Below are 18074 nucleotides of genomic sequence, written 5' to 3'. Positions count from 1 at the left end.
ATGTTCATCTTTAATTTGATGTATAAGCTTAAACAGGCACATATTGGTTCTCTCCCCCCCAATCCCAAACTAAGGAAGCAAACTCCTTTTTTAAGTCTTAAAAGATTTAGCAAACAGCTGTAAAAAAACAGTACAGGAAAGCAATCAGAGCAATGGTTCTCAACCCATTTACCATGATGGGCTGCATATGCAGCTTTCTCTGTGGGTCACAGCCATACAATAACTAGCTGAATGGACCTGAAAAAGTCACTTGAGCTGCAGCTGTGTGCTGATTGGGCCGTGTGTTGAGAACGACTGAACTAGATTATAATATAAAGTAAAAGTACACTGCATTTTTCCTGTGGTTACAAAGTTCATTTAAGCCTACCCCATCTGTTTTGTTTTCACATTGGATAATTTTTCCCCCCCCCCCCCCCCGACTTGTGTGGTAACACTGTAACTCTTAAAATCTCCTCAGGTGTAGAATTTGGTGCTCGAATGATAACAATTGATGGAAAACAGATAAAACTTCAGATATGGGATACGGTAAGTATGATAAAAATTTTCTTTGCATATACTTTTAAATGCATTTATTTTCTGCAAAGATTAAATGTTCACTACAGTTCCTCTACATTTTTATGTGCAAAGTACTTTTTAAAAGCTGTGCAGTTTCTGTTAAATTAATTTAGCATCTTAATTTTTTCTTACAAGCATATTTTTGAAGACCTTTACAGAAGAGACACACATTCTGACATTCTATACAGTTTTTATTTTATGGAAAAAATCATTAATTTTAGTGATACTTCAAATTTTGCTTTTATTTTCTGTTCACATTGAGTAGGTCGTTTGCTTTTTGTGTTTAACCTTTGAAGAGATTACAAGAGCTCTTTCCAGTGGGTTTGGGGAGGTAGTAGGAGTTGCTTTACAGGTTCCACTCTCATTGGGTTAAGAATTCTGCAAAGATAACGTGCTCATCCCATGTATGGGAATAGGAGAGTCTTGCCTTGTCTCTCTCTTTTCACAGTGATGTATTGAAGAACTCCATCCCATTCTCTGTCATCAAAAAAAAAAATTACAAATGGTACACAGAGCCTCAAGAAATGTAGAACTAAAACAGTTCCATAAATGTACCATTTTGAAGTGATATTGATAATTTAAGGGCATGTTTTCATGAGAGAAATCAACTGGTATATCTTTCAGTTGTCTGGAACTCATTCAATCACTGACAAAGTACATCCATGCTTGTTTATACTATAGCACCTGAACGCTGTCCATGATTTGGCTTGTGGCCCCCAGCACTGTTCCCTAGGGTAGTGCCTTCAGGAAAATATCAAGAGGGCATTGTGGGAAGCTTCTGAACTCAGCAAGTACAATCAAATGTAAATGCTTCAGCAACAGGGCACTTGCTTTGCTGTAGCAAAATTTTTTCCCCTGTTATCCATGGATAGACATGTCCATTAAGAAGCTCTAGTTTTTAATTTGGTTTAAATTTTGTTGCATGTAAATGTTTCTATTTGAAGTTTTGTCAAAATATATAATTTCTTGTCCTGAATTTGTATTGAGCAGGGTGTTATTTATGGTCTGTGAATTAAAAACTGCACCCAGTTTAAAGTCCCATATTTGTCTAAGAAATAGTTGATTTGACAATCTTTGCATAAATTTAGGTAATAAGAAAAAACCCGTATTGTCTATTTTAATAAATCCCTTCCTCTTCTTGGAGCTTGTGTACTCAATCCAGTGTTGCCAAATGACGCTTTCCAACCAAATAGTGTTATGTTTTTATTACCTTTTTAAAAAACAATTCTGCAAGAGAGAGCGTAATCATCTCAAATGTCTTCATGGAATCCATAGTAGGATTTTTTTCCCCTTAATATTCTTTCAGCATATTCTGGCTGTGGATGGAAATGCTAGTGCAAGCATTGGCACATCAGTTACTGAAGTGCTAGTCTTAAAATTGGTTAGCAAACGTGTGTATTTTAGTAACGTGAGCTAAAGTTCACCTGCAAAGAGACTGAGTTACCATACATAGGAGAGTCTTCATTCTGTGAACCAGTTTGTGATTCTCCTATAAATATCTTCTTACATTTCTTCATTTGTTTTCTGGTGTTTTCTTCATATTACCAGCAAAAGAGGCACTACCAGAAAGTGTTCCACAGACCACACTCTTGCTCTGTTGCCTTAGACTTACTTCTGACCTTGGGTAACTGCAGATTTAGGTCTAAATATTTTGGCCCAAGTTATGGCTGTGGAAGGCTATGAATTTAGGTGGTACAATTCTGCTTTCCAATTTTGTAAAAGCATAAACAAACTATGCTGAGAGTCTGGAGTTGGGCAGGCTTAGTTGTGAACCCACTGGCAATATCCTTAGTTTTAAGTTCATTTTGTCTTTAACCGGGGCTCACAAATGAAGTAGGCTGTACCTTCAAATAATTTTCCTTAACACGGCCTGTGTGCAAGTACCAGCATGTGAACCACACAAGGAAGGCTTACATTTAAATTGTAATCCGCATTTCACCTGTAAGTACCTACATCCCAGCTATTGTTTGAGAGATCCTCTAACTTTACATTCACTTGTTTGGTTATATAGTGGATGCCAATTATTAGTAATCCTGATAAAGGCAACTTTAGTTTATTAGCAACATTTTTCCAAAAACAAATTGTGTCTAAATAACTTAAATGTTAATAGAATTTGGATGTTGCAACAATTGTGCTGCTTTTTGACATTTTCTTTGGAAGAAAGGTTCCACTACTAACAAATTTGTTGGCTCTGAGTCTGCAGCCTGGAACTTGCAAGAGATACTATGCAGCCTATGGACTCCCTCCCCTCCCAGTGTTGCTGATCCTCATGGAAAGCCCCAGCTGCAGGAAGGTGTACAGTGCTGCAGCCAGCAAACAAAGCACTGGCACATGCCAAACTAGTTCCCACAGTGCCAGGGCAAGGTACATTCCAGGTGGGGCAGGGAAAAAGGTAATGAAAAGCCTTGAGAGCCCTTGCTGGCAGCCTCACCTTCCAGCCCTGAGTGCTTCGATCTCCATCAAAGACTGTCCTGGCATTTCACTCCAGCCACTTGTCTGCTGTTGCCATGTGCCCAGGCTTTTGCTTAATGGCAACTTCTTGCTGGTACCTGAGAGTCTGCCAGTAACTGTAATCAAATGTACTTGTTATATAGGTTCAATGTCGAAGGCTTGGTTTACATTAGACCTTGTCGTCAACTGCAGATACACAATTGTGGCTATGGGAGTTAAGTAGCTAGAATCAATGTATCTGCAGTCAACTGTAAGTTCTGTCCTCACTGAGGGAGGTTTGTGGGAGCATTTCTCCTGTTGACTTCCCTTACTCCTTGCATGAGGAGGAGTACAGGGGGTCAGCTGTAGACCCCAGAGAGATCGATTTCATGCATCTTTACCAGATGTGTGAAATCAAGTTCCAGAGGATCAATCCTGAACAGGTTGATCTCCTGGTAAGTATAAACCAGCCCTAAGAGTGCATGTGTTCCTGTTTCAAAAACTGGCTGAACATCTCCACAATGAAATATTTTTTTCAGTTACTTAAGTGATGGTGTTGCATCTTTGTACAACTAGAGGAGAAAGTCAACCTAAGATATGCAACTTCAGCTATGAGAATATCATAGCTAGAGTCAACTTACCTTAGGTCAGCTTTCCCCACGTCAGCTTTCCCCACTGTCCTCACAGCAGGAGGTCGACAGGAAAAATTCTTCCATCAACTTCCCTTACTCCTTGTGACTGTGAGGAGTACTAAGGTTGATGTGGGTGTTTTGTGTGTTCAAGTCATAACTCAACATGCTCTTTTGAAACCTGGAAGATTGATCTCCAGAGTGTCAGTCTTCCTGCATGTATAGATATGTCTTTCTTGTGTTCATCAGGAATTTCCACCAAATTTACTTTGTGTGTGTCAGTAACAGAAGTAAAGGATTCACTTTGTCTGCATCTACACTACCTCCCTACTTCGAAGGGAGCATGGTAAGTAGGGTGTCAGGGGATTATTAATGAAGTGGTGCCCTGTGTATGCAGCACTTCATTAAGCTAATTCTCCCCCACAGCAGCACTTCGTTAATAATCCCCCGACACCCTACTTACCATGTGCCCTTCGAAGTAGGGGGCTAGTGTAGACAAGCCCTTTAAGTCTTATCAAAAAGCTTATCTCTGCTGAATGATAGAGATTTTACTTTCACAATTGCAACCTAATAAGCAGAGATATATGTGTTTTAGGACAGTATGCGTGTGCACTGGATTTTGCAGTTGGATATCTTGATCCCTCTTGAAATCTGACCTGTGTTGTGGATTTTGTTTTGGTTTTGTGTGTGTGTGTGTTTGGTTTTTAATTATTTTATTTTTTTAGGATAATTCTGAAATAAAATACAACTTTTCAGGAACTAAAAAATGTCCTAAAATAGTTATCTTTGTACAATTCAGCAACTGTTTGTTTTACAAATATTTAAGGAAAGCATTCACTCCTCCTAAGTGTGTCTTGCATAATTTTGCTGATAAGTTGCATTGTTTTTACATATATTTTTCTGAGAATGCCCTGCATTATGTTGGAGTGAACCAGATTTTTCTGGAATAAATTATTTCAAAGTGAATCTGTTGTTTATTTCTGGTAGAGTTCTGTGCCAAAACAAATTCGGTGCACAGTATTTGAGAATTCTACAAAATTCTGTATAATTCATCAAAAAAGCATAATATAATCTTACCAGCTTCAACTATGTTAGTAATTTATTTCAGAATACCTTTGAGCACATTTGTCCAATAATATAAATATTCAGGAAATATTTTTTTGAAAATAGATTTCTTACTAAGTAAACTTAATTATGATCTTTGAGTAATACTTTCTGTACTGTAGTTTAACATTTAACTTCCCATACCCCTCAAAAGCAGTGCAGTGGCTTTGGAGCGTCATTAGTAACAGAGGACCTGATGAAGAGGGCTGAGCCCGGAGGTTTGTTGGGTGTGGATGGGAAGTACAGTTACTCCTCACTTAATGTTTTAGTTATGTTCCCCAAAAATGCTACTTTAAGTGAACCAATGTTAAATGAATCCAATTTCCCTGTAAGAATTAATATAAATGAGAGGGTGGGAGGTTAGAGTCGAGGGAAATTCTTTTTCAGCAGACAAAATTGTACATATAAAAGTTTTTGACAGTTTAAAATACATAATTTAATACTGTACACGATGATTGTGAAGCTTAGTTGAGGTAATGTAGTCAGAGGTAAAATACAGTATTTTGCAGGGAATGTCTTGTTACTAAATGATGAACTAGCACACTCAACTGACTCCTTTAGAGTGAACATATTTTGTTAATGCAGTCTCAAGCTCTGCAAGGCAGCATGGACTGAGGCAGGTGGCAGGAAGCACAATAGATACATGGCAGTGCCTGCAAATGTTTTCCTGAAGAAACTGAACATGATGAACCCACACTGTCCTGCTGGAGTGCACTACGCTCTCCTCCAGATGGTGCATACATGGCTGTATTAGCGCCAAGAGTTGTGTGCTCAAAAGAGGGGCAGAGCTCTGAATTGCCCCTTTTAAGTATTGCTGGTATCACTTCAAATACACTAGCCTTGTAGATGGACCAGGAAGTCAAGAGACAAGATTCTGTAGCTGTGATATCCCGCTTCATGCAGATGGAGTGTGGAGTCAGGGGCTTGGTGGAGGGTGGGCATCCTGACAAAAGCACCCCTTTCCTTCCTCCTCCCCAAGCAAGAAGCAGACAGGTCCTGAGAGCAGCTCCAAGGCAGAGGGCAGGAGCAGTGGCATGGAGGGACACAACTTGCAGCTGCATACATTTCAGGGAACTCGGACCACCTGATGGGAGACTCTCAGCACACCTTAGTTCCAGATCTCCACAAGCATAACTGCTTTCCAGAAAATCCTGCATGCTGTGGACAAAACAGGCCACCAAATGAGGTTATAAGAGAGCATTGCACAACTTGAAATGATCTTGTTGTCTGATAAGCAACATAACAATGAGACAATAATCAGGACTGTGTTAATTGAGGAGTTACTGGATGGAACAGTTTTGTGTTTGTTTTGGTATTTTTTGCAGCGGTGGGAGAAATGTAAAGGGAGCTGGGGAGCATCACACATGCTGATCCTGACTGGCACCTAGTCTCGTCCATTCAGAGAAGTACATCTACATATGTCCCTCTGTGGCCTGCAGTCCCCTTCCTATTCAGCCCCTGGCTCAATCCAATTGCCCACAAGATCCTAAGCCCACACTGCAGTCCATCTATCGCCTGCAGCCCTTCTGAACTTGAGTCCATGACCACCCTGCAACCCCTCCCTGTTGTATCCAGTTATGTTGCCCCTATAGCCAGTGCTCCTAACCTGATTCCCTGGGCAGGGTGTTGTGATGACCACTGCGGACAGCTGGCTGTTCTGGCACCACAGCAGCCTCTTGTGGGAGAGAGGTGGAATTTCAGCTCTTCTCAGGCAGAGTGCATTTTCTGCACTTTTAAAAAATATATATCTTGCACTGGACATAAATTCTGTGCATATGAATGTAATGTTGCAGAATTCCCCCAGGACTAGTCATTGCATAGAAATGTGTGTGTTTAGATTCTCTATTTTATTTACACCTCTTGGATTTGCAAGTATTTCAGAACTACAGTTTAAGGACACACATCTGTGTCCCCTTTCACTCCATCATAAATATTTTATTCCACAGACTAGGCATTAACAACTGTGCTGAATTAGCAGCTCACCTAGATATTCTTTTTCCCAAATTGCATGAGCTGATGCTTATCTTAAATTTACACACACAAGCAAATTGAGAACATATAAAATGTGTACATTAATTATAAAATCTCAGTTAAAAATAGATAGTGAAATTTGCACCTAAAGGTCACAATCTTGTGAAGTTTTATATAGTGTGTAACATAAAGGAGTCTTAATATTGAATGGGTCACTGTACTATTGTAGTTCAAACAGGTAAGTCATATGGCTAATTAAAAGCTTCTTTTTCTAGGCGTTATATGCGACAAATTGGAAGATAAAGCTTTCTATGCACAAAAATATAGTAGTAGCACAATTTAAATTTACAAGGAAATGAATATTTTTAGTTTCTACATCATCTTGTATTTATACTGACTAAAAGCTTGATTATTGAAGAAAGGGGACTGTGATTCTTAGTTGGAGGGAAAAGCTCAGTATTTTCTCATGAGAATTTATTTTGCTGATCCTTTCCAGTTATGACATAAGAAAGGTAAATGGGATACTCTGCGTAATTATACACCTGTCAGTCTGACATTCATCCCAGATAATATAAATTAAATAGTTAATGCCAATCAACATGAGTTTATAGACAGATGGGTTTATAGATCCTGTACACTAACTGGATATTATCCTTTTTGTTTATGAGGTTTGGTTGATAAAGGCAATAGTGTTGATGTAATATACACTCATCCATCGTTAAACAAGTACTTTATTTACGAGCACTCACTTAAACGAGGGACACACGCACCTCCCCTACTTCACTCAATGAGTGAACTGCCCACTAATATGAGACCTACTCCCTCCCCACGTCTCCAACCGCTGCAGCCTGACACTCGCCCCCCCCACCAGCCCCACAGACACCAAATCGCTGACATTTAACCCCCTGCTGGCTCCTGCACACCCAAACCTCTGAAATTTAACCTCCCCCGCTGGCCCCCGCACACCTGAACTGCTGAAATTTAACACCCCCCCCCCCGGCCCCCACGCACTGGAACTGCCAAAATTTAAACCCCCCCTCCACCAGCCCTGTGCACCCGAACCGCTGAAACCTAAACCCCCCTGCCGGCCCTGTGCACCTGAACCACTGCAGCCTTAACTCTCCCCTCCACCGCCTGCCGTCCCACAGACCCAACCTGCAGCAGCCTGAACCCCCTCCAACCTTCCGCTTACCCAACCCACCACCATGTTTTAATCCTCCCTCCCAATCATCCCCAAACTGCCCACAACCCCAGGCTCACTTACCTTTCAAAAGCAGCGCTGTATGCTGCCACTCCAAGCACTTGGAATCAATCAGAGACTTTTCCAAGTATTTTAGTAGGAATTTAGTGTCCCTCTTACGAGTTTTCGCCTATGAGCAAAAAGTTAGGAACCAATTGTGCTCATATAGTGAGGGACGGGTGTAGTTCTGTGAGGCATTTGATGTGATAGTGTAGAACATTTTGATTAGAAAGCTAGCACATGTACAATGGATTAATGTTGCCTAACAGACAAAATACAGCTACAAATGAGAAACCCTCATTAAATGGTATGTTTCTGGAAGGATCCTGTGGGGATTGGTTCTTAATCCTTTGTTGATTAACATTCTTATTAATTATCTGGAAGAAGATAAAATCATCACTAACCTTTGCAGATGACACAAAAATAGTATGAATGGTACAACATGAAGAGGATAGATCACTGAATCTGCGTGATCTGAATTGCTTGAAAAACCAGTTACATTCAAACAGTGTGCATTTTTAACAGGGTCAAATGTAAATACATATATCTAGGGACAAAAAATGTTGGCCATGCTTACAGAATGGAGCACTCTGTCCTCAGAAGCAGTGATTCTGAGATGGAGTTGAGGTGGATAATCAGCTGAATGTGAGCTAATTTTGTCCTTGGATGAATAAAAAGGGGAATAAAAAGGGAACTTCTTCTGAGTAGAGAAGTTATCTGACTCTTAGGCACTAGTGCAAATACAGGTAGAATATTAATTCTGATGTGGTGTGCACAGTTCACAGAATATGTTAATAAACTGGAGAGGGCACAAAGAAGAGCCATGACAATGGTTACAGAATGTTAAAATGAGGTCCTTGAGTCTGTCGATTATAAGGCACAATCAATTAAGTTAACAAAGAAGAAATTAGAGGGTAATGACTGTAGTCTGTAGACACCTAGATGGGAACAAATGTTTAATGAGTTCTTCAGTCTATCAGGTAAAGGTATAATATGAATCAGTGTTTGGGAGTTAGACAAATTTAAGTCTAGATATAAGACCTAGTGGTGGTGTTTTTTAAAACAGTGAGGGTAATTTAACCATTGAAACAGTTCATTGAGGTTCTTGTTGGATTTTTTCAACAATTTTAAAATCAAGATTGGACACTTTTCTTAGGTGCTCCTGGAATCATATTGGGGAAATTCAGTAACTGCTGCAGAGGATGTGAAACTAAATCAGGGGTCAGGAACCCTTCTGAGGCGGAATGCTGAAATTAGACTTTTTGAAGTCACTAGTAGTCCTATTTACAACAGCTTCATTAATAAATAAAGATGGAGAGCTTTACCATTTAGGTTGTGGTTGGTAGCATTAGATGGCCTTTTGTTAATCAACAGGCGGCATTGGGGAGTAGAGGCGGGGCTGAGCTCCTGCCTTGCATGCCAGTGAAAATTGGCTGGTGTGCCACTCTTGGCATCCATACCAGTGGTTGCTGACTCCTGGACTGTGATCACAGTGATCCTCTTTGAGCTTGGAATCTATAAATAAGTGTTGTTCTGGCCTTCTGTACACTGGTGAGTTTAACCCTAAAAGTCTGGCTGTGCTTTTGACACACCATAAATTTGTCAAATTATTTTTGTTTAGTTTGAGTTAAATTTTAAAGTTTGATAGGTTTTGAAACCTTTAGCAGTAAGTAACTTACATTTCTCAGGCATTTGGATGACCTTGGGTTGGTGGTAGTGCATGGGGCATTTTGCCCCAATCGTTCTGAAATTAAGATCTTATTTTGATCAGAAGCTGCCATCTGAGGAGATACTCTTGGGTGTGTCACGCAAACTGGTTGTCTGTCTAGTTCATGATGAACAGATGTCCTCTGTAGAGTGTTGCCAACTGCAACATTTTTGAGTCTTGTAAAGAGTGGTAATTTTCTTTAAGCCCCAACTCGTGGAGTATTGGAATACATAAATCTAGTCTTTCCTTTAAAAAAGATGTAGTCCTCATGATAGCTGAATAAAACTTGAGAACTTTTGTACTAAAAGCTTAGAAGCCAGAATTCAAATAAAGGGAACCCATTATTTTTATCATGATTTTTGTTTTGTTTTTTTTAAACTAGTCACATTTTATTTGAGATCTATATCATGGTGGTTTTGGGATTTATTTGTGTGCGCGCGCCCACACGTGCACGCACTTTGGTTTGGTGATGCTGCCTTCATCGCTACTGGTACATCTCTTGCTCTGAGAGACGCTAATGACTGAGCACTGAAACTGGATGTATACATGTGTTCTTAGAGGCTAGTTCAGGGAAATTGTGAGTTTTAGGACCTGTAAATAGAGGACATACACTTCCGTTGTGATCATTGTCCTCTTTCACTAGAAGCACAGATCCTTTTCTCGTTTTAATACTTGTTCTGTTTCTTTACATGGAAATTCACAGACTTCCTTGTTTCACAGAATATAAATGGATCTTCCCTGTGGTGGTATTTTGCAGCTTGCCTGGATATTTTATGTCCAAATTTCATGGTTTAGTAACTGACACTAATAAATTAAGCTTAAAAATAGATGTTGTTGTTTTTTGTACTTGTTAAGTATACTAATTTGAATTTGTCTTTGCTGGAAAAGTTGCACCATTTTACTTCGGATACACTTTACGTAACCTGCACTTAAATTGTTTATCTGGCATTTTAAGGACATCTGCTAGGATTTGGGTGGATTTTGATTAAATTGATGTAAATCATGGTAGTTTTTCTGGTATAGGCAAGGCTTTAATGTGTCACTCATTTAGCCAGTCTTTTTTCCCTCAGGCTGTGTCTACATGACAGCCTAACTTCAGAATAAGCTTGCCTCAGGGGTTGATCAGTTGGCTGCACAAAATCACCAGCCATATACCCAGGCAATTAGAGGGCTACAACATATGATTATTTGAATCAGAGAGCCTTTTAAGGAGCATTCTTACAATGATTCCCAGTAATTTACCTATGCATTTATCTAGGCAATATCTATTTGCCTCCCTTAATAATTTTTGTAGTGCTTGTTTTCTGAGCAGGAAGTGTACTGAGCAAAAATTCCTCGTGCGTATAGTTGCTGTTTGAGTGTTAGCATTTACAGACATGAAATTCAAATTTTCCCAGAGCTTTTTTCCTGTGTAACTGGAGAACAGCAGAGTTGAAAGTGATGGCCCGAGCAACCACATTGGGACACCTCCTGGCATCCAAGAACTTTTACATTCACAGCACTGCATCTGCACTACCACATAGTCAACCATGCAAGGTTGAATTTAGTGTTACTCTTCTTGTCAAGAAGTACAGAAATTAATTTCAACTGCCCTTAAAGTCAGCAGAATAGGCTTGGTGATGTAAACTCATAGTTTATAAAATCAGTTTAACCCAGCTAACTTCTACCTAAACTCATAATGTAGACCAGGCCTTACTTATGTGCTGCTCTGGTCCTTGCAGAAATAATTGCCTAGTGGCATGGTAAAGTTTCCTATGGTAGGGTTAAAAATTCAGGCATTATTGCCAAGGAACCTTCAGCAGAGAACTGCAATAAATCTACAAGAAGTCTTCTTCAAAATTTCTTGGGACATTGTGGCGTATGTTAACAAACTTTTCTGTCAGGGCCCACAGACTGTGGTGGTGTTAATTTTTGACCCTTGTTTCTTTTTTTCTATATAGCAAAGTAAATGAGAATTCAGTCTGCATACACCATCTGGTATTAAATCAAAATGAGCACTTACTAGTACTCCCTTTTTCTGTATCACATGCTGCAGAGCTGAAGTGCTGGTACTGGCGAGACTTCTCAGGTCAAAAAGAGGTCCTGACTTGCTGTGCCACTGGACCAACCTGTTGACAGCTGTCATCAAAACTATGTGGTGTGGAGAGGCTTCAGTCAGTGTGTCCGTGCCAGCACAGGTGTATAGGGCTCCCTGTGCTGCCACAGGAGACTTTCAGCAGTAGGATAGTTTTCTCCCATGGCGAGGGGCTCCTGCTCTTCCCAGTCATAGTCAAGAATCCCTTCTCTATTATCCAAAACTCTGTCTTATTCAAATCCTGTCCTTGTCCTCCATCATGAGATACATGCTGTGGAGTTTTAGATAAATGGGAATATACCTTTTTGGCTTTTACGGTGAGCTCAGTGAATCCTGTTTCTGTCTATTCCATCTGAAAGTATAATAGAGCATCAGATCAGTGTTTAATTTTACATTCAGCTTTATATTCAGAATGACATAAATATTGTTGTTTGAATCATAAGTAGATAAACGCATTGGTCCCAGGAGACCAGACTTGCAAAGTAATAACATGAAGTATTTTTATGAATGTGTGGAAACAATGTATTTAGTTTAAGGTTATGAAGGGGGGATATGCCCCACTGCCTTGTGGGTTATCCTGGGAAGGAGCAAGGCTAAGGGAGTAAACCCTGATAGAAAATCCAGAGTGGAGTCCTAAGGCGGTTCTGTGCCAACTTCTGGAATTGACCTGGCAACTCCTGCAGCTGAGCTGGTACCAGACGTAGAGGTTATCCTCTCCTTTGGACTATATCAGTAAAGCCGTGAGGGGGACACTGGTGTCTGGGCAGCCCGGGGTCCCAAACAGTTGCCCAGGCTCATGCCTGGAGAGTTACTCCAGCATCACTTAACAGCGTTGAACCAACACGGGAGGTAACAGATACCAGTTATAAGCTCTTGCTCGACTGGTGTAGAGAACGAGCGCCAGGGGTAGCTTTTGATGGTGGGAGAGATCATCGCATCTCACTGGACAGTCACTGCCCGCCTCAAGCTGGGCAGCCCCCAGCCAGAAGGGTACTGTCCCGCCACAGTTCATCTGCCTAACTGGGTGCGTGAGGCTTAAGGTTCCCAAACCTGCCAAGTGACTGAAATTTGAGCACCAGGCAAACCAATAAGAAAATCAACAAGAAAAGGAAACCATCAAAGTTTTTAAGCTTGCTTGCTGGAATGTGCGGACCATGCTGACCAGTTTGACTGAAGATATTCAGGACATCAGTGACACCTGAAAGACCGCTGTCATCAGTGAGGAACTGAAGAGGCTCCAAGTTGACATTGCCGCTCTGCAAGAGATGCGACTCGCAGATTCGGGATCTCTAAAGGAAAAGGACAACACCTTTTTCTGGCAGGGTAAAGCCCAAGATGAACCTAGGGAGCATGGTGTTGGCTTTGCCATCAGAAACACCCTTCTACAAATGGTGGAATTAGTCATTGGCTGATCAGAAAGACTCCTTCAGGTCATACTTCAAACTTGCACCGGTCCCATCCACCTGATCAGCGCTTACCCTCCAACCCTGTACGCCACACCAGAAGTAAAAGACAAGTTCTATGACGTACTCAGTTCTGCCATAGTGCAAATACCTGCTCATGAACAGCTGTACATTTTGGATGACTTCAGTGCAAGAGTTGGAGCTGATCGTGACTCATGGTCTTCCTGCTTAGGTCACTTCGGTGTGGGAAAAATGAATGAAAACGGACAGCATCTTCTCCAAACTTTGCACGTACCACAATCTTTGCATCACAAACACATTTTTCCAAACCAAGCCACAACACAGAGTGTCGTGGAGACACCCACACTCGAAACACTGGCATCAACTAGACGTGGTCATCACTAGACGTGATAACCTCAGAAACGTCCTCCTGACCCACAGCTATCATAGTGCCGACTGCGATACAGATCACTCGCTAGTTTGCTCCAAACTCAAGGTGAGACCCAAGAAGCTGTACCACTCTAAACCAACTGGAAGGCCCCGCGTTGATTCCAGAAAGATGGCAAACTCAGAGAGAGCCAAAAAGTTCAGACTGACCCTCAAGGAGAATCCGTGCAGCCGCCCTGGGGGTGCCGATGTGACATCCAGATGGCAGCATCTGAGGGATACAATTTACAACACAGCCTTGTTGGTGTTCGGAAGAAGAGCTAGAAACACAAATGACTGGTTCAAAGCTAACTCTGATGAGATGATTCCAGCCATCGAAAAGAAGCACGCTGCACTCCTGGAGTGCAAACGCTCACCGAGCCAGAGTACCCTGCAAGCACTCAGAGCAGCCAGAAGAACAGTACAGCAGACGGCCAGGTGCTGTGCCAACAACTACTGGCTTGAGCTATGCAGCAGCATCCAGACCAGTGCTGACTTTGGTAATCTCAGGGGAATGTGCGAGGGCATCAAGAAGACATTAGGACCCACCCAGAACAAGATGGCACCTCTGAAATCCAAATCTGATGAAGTCATCACTGACAAAGCCAAACAGATGGAGCGCTGGGTCGAGCACTACTTCGAGCTGTACTCACGCGAGAACATAATGGTTGATACAGTCCTCGATGCCGTCGAGCTCCTACCAGTAATGGACGAACTGGATCAGGAACCACCTGTGGACGAACTGAAGACAGCCATTGACAGCATTGCAGTAGGAAAAGCCCCAGGCCAGGATGGTATGCCACTGGAGGTAATAAAGTGTGCCGCGGACACCCTTCTGGAACCCCTACATGAGCTACTGTGCCTGTGCTGGAGAGAGGGAGAGATTCCACAGGATATGTGCGATGCTAACATCATAACCTTGTATAAAAACAAAGGAGACAGAAGCGACTGCAACAATTTCCGTGGAATCTCCCTCCTAAGCATCACTGGTAAACTGCTTGCTCACGTCATCCTCAGCAGACTCCAGAAGATTGCTGAGAGGGTGTATCCTGAATCACAGTGCGGATTCCGTGCTGAGAGATCTACCGTTGACATGGTCTTCTCTCTGAGGCAGCTGCAGGAGAAATGCAGGGAGCAGAGGAAGCCACTGTATATTGTCTTCATCGACCTGACAAAGGCCTTCGCCTTTGTCAGCAGGGATGGACTGTTCAAACTGCTCCATGAGGTAGGCTGTCTGCCATGGTTACTCAAGATGATCCAGTCTTTCCACAAAGACATGAGAGGAACCATCCAATATGACGGCACATTATCGGATGCTTTCAGAATCAGGAGCGGCATCAAACAAGGATGCGTCCTTGCTCCGACATTGTTCAGGATCTTCTTCACACTCATCCTGAAGCATGCCTTTGGATCTTCAACAGAGGGCATCATTTTGCACACAAGATCTGATGGGAAACTGTTTAATCTTTCAAGGCTGAAAGCTAAATCCAAGGTGCGGGAAGTCCTCATCAGAGATATGCTGTTCACAGATGACGCTGCTGTGGTGTCACACACAGAAGACCAGCTTCAGAAGCTGCTGGATCAGTTCTTCAAAGTATGCAAGGACTTCGGGCTTTCCATCAGCCTAAAGAAGACAAATGTACTTAGTCAGGATGTTGCTGAACCTCCATCAATCAGCACTGGCAACTATACATTAGAGGTTGTCCACAAGTTCGTTTACCTTGGGTCCACCATCACTGACACCCTGTTATTGGAGACTGAGCTAAATAGGAGGATCGGAAAAGCAGCCACAGCTCTGTCCAGACTCCGCAAGAGAGTGTGGAATAACATCAAGTTGTACACGCACCAAAATGCAAGTCTACAGAGCCTGCATCCTCAGCACCCTCCTTTATGGCAGAGAGTCTTGGACCCTGTATGCCCTCCAGGAAAAGAGGCTGAACATCTTCCACTTGTGCTGCATCAGGCGCATCCTTGGAATATTGTGGAAGGACAGAATGTCCAACACCGCTGTCCTTGAGCAAGCTGGAATCCCAACCATGCACACCCTCCTCAGGCAGCAGCGTCTCTGCTGGCTTGGCCACGTTCACATACTGAATGATGGAAGGATTCCAAAAGACATCCTGTATGGTGAGCTAGCCTCTGGCAAAAGACCTCCCGGACACCCCCAATTGCGCTACAGAGATGTTTGCAAGAGGGACTTCAGGGAGGTAGACATCGAGCCGGACAGCTGGGAGGAGCTGGCAGACAATTGCAGCAGATGGAGGCAGGAACTACACAAGGGCCTTCAGAAGGGTGAGATGAGGATCAAACAGCTAGCAGAGGAGAAGCGAGCTCGCACAAAGCACAGTAAGGACCTGCCAGACACCCATTACACATGCAACAGATGCAGCAAGGACTGTCGCTCTCGTGTGGGCCTTCTCAGTCACAGTCGACGCTGCAAATGTTGATTCCAAATGGAACTGCAAAGGGCGCGATCCATCGTCTGCATAGACTGAAGGATGCCTACTACTACTACTAAGGGCGGGGGGGGGGGGGCGCTATGTAAAGCTTGTTCTATGGCTGCTTACTGACTGCCTCCCTCTTCTGCCTCCCTCCCCCACTCTCCCCAGCCTGGTGGGTAGGAGCCTTAACACGTAGGTGTTTGAGAATAGCCTATCTTAAAATTACATGCATTTAAAAATAAACCGTAGACCATTTTATTTGGTATTTCTGTATCTACCTGCTATTTTGGCCTCCTGTTTGAAATGTGTTTCTGCACTTTGATATTTGATGCACATGTTTGATTCGAATAAAAGATATAACTCATTAAAGAGCAAGATAATCAATTGTAGAAAGGGCCAAAATTATGATCTTCTCTATAGAAACTTATTTATCCACTCTCATTCTGTTTAAAGTGGGGGAAAAAGCATTTGAGTAGAGTGGTGACAACATATACATATGTATATCTGTAGGCATGCATGATGTTATGCTGATGGGTGTGCTCCTGAACAAGTGTTAAGTATTCAGCTGTAAATTCACTTGGCAACTCTGTCAGGTGGTGTTGATGATAACGAAGATTGATTATTTCTGGCAAAAATGGCAAAAGTGACTGTTTTAGCAATAACATTTTCATTTTACTTATGTGGCTTTTTTCTCAGGGGCAGTCATGGCGCGCACACTCTTTTCTTGAAAGGAAATTATGAGATGGCTTCAGATATTTGACAATAAAAAGGGTTTGCAAAAACTTTGAAACCCATTCTCTATGTAGCTGTTGATAGTTTGTGTACTTTTAGTGATTAGTATTAAGTGTCAGGCTCTTGGGAGGATTTCTTCCCTTCCTCGAGGCCTCAAGTTTGGGTGCACACAAACATGTGCACAGGAGCCAGAAAATCTTTTTTTTTTTTTTTTAAGCATGTAGCCTTGGGGCTGGTGCAGCGCCTCCTGAAGCAGTTCCTTCATGGTGCCCAATATAAGCACCGCCGACCCATCCCCCTTCCCACTTCCTTTTTGCCACCTGTGTCAGTTAGCTAGACCGTCCTGTGCTTGTTGGAGCAAAGTACTTTGGTACGATTAGGTGGTAGTCTTAGTGTAAATAGGTCTTGGTAGTGTTAATAGTTTGTGTACTTTTAGTGATTAGTATTAAGTGTCAGGCTCTTGGGAAGATTTCTTCCCTTCCTCAAGGCCCTGGCACTGGGACATGCCTAAGTTGCCAAGTTTAAAAGTCTGTGCTGACTGTAGAAAGCGCATCCCCAAGAGTGATCCCTACATTTTATGCTTGAAGTGTTTCGGAGAAAGCCATCAACGCAATTGTTGTGCCATTTGTATAACACTTCAGGACAGAGCTCAGCTCTTAAAAGGTTCTACTGATGGAGGCAATGCTGCAGCCAGAACGACTTTCCTCAGACCCTGCACAGAGCAGCTCATCCTCAGTGTGTAGTGCCCCAGCACTGATCTCCATGCAGGTGGCGTCAAAAGAGAAGAAGCCTCAGCGCAATGGCTAGCTGTCAGTGGCACAGATGTCAGTCCCCCGTGTTCCATAAGAAAGAGAGGCAAGAGCGGGGTAGATACCCTGCTGCCAAGTGCAGGGAGGGAGTGCAGGTGGGACCAGAGCGTTGCCACCCTGCCCTTCAGCAGCCTCTGCCTCAGTGTGCATCGACTCCTGCTAGGAGGTCGAGCCCACACCCTTGGTCATCTCCAGCAGGTGAAAGAGATCTCCATTTCCATCAATGCCAGAGCCATTCTGAGTGGCTCATGCACTTCTGCAGGCAACAACGTTGTTTTTACCCGCGAGAAAAGAACCCTCCCTGAAGCACCTTGCCGCCCATCCTCTGTCCGGGGCAAACCAGCCATGTTACCATGACCATTATCGCGTCCCAAAGGCACTGGAGCTTTGGCATCTTTTAGGACACTGGCAAAAGGTCCAGTATTTTTACACAGGTGTTGTCTGGTACAGCTTCTCCTTAGTATCAGAGGCTCTGGGATGGGATTGGAGTCTGACTCCTATGGGTCTTGCAGGAACAGGAATAGGAGTGTGAGCTCCTTCTCAAGAAGACAC

General features: G+C 42.7%; 1 protein-coding gene across 1 annotated transcript in view; it reads left to right on the top strand.

The window, feature by feature from the left end:
- The window catches only part of RAB2A (RAB2A, member RAS oncogene family), an 87051-nt gene that overhangs the window by 27806 nt on the left and 41171 nt on the right, over positions 1-18074 (top strand). The window contains exon 3 of the mRNA XM_074987156.1: positions 458-525. Within this exon, the coding sequence (XP_074843257.1) occupies positions 458-525 (68 nt within the window). The remainder of the gene's footprint in view (positions 1-457; positions 526-18074) is intronic.

Source organism: Carettochelys insculpta, chromosome 2 (genome assembly GCF_033958435.1).
Source record: "Carettochelys insculpta isolate YL-2023 chromosome 2, ASM3395843v1, whole genome shotgun sequence".
In the NCBI taxonomy this organism is placed as follows: domain Eukaryota; kingdom Metazoa; phylum Chordata; order Testudines; family Carettochelyidae; genus Carettochelys; species Carettochelys insculpta.
Note: the sequence above shows the minus strand (reverse complement) of the source record. Positions and strands in the feature narration are given on the sequence as shown.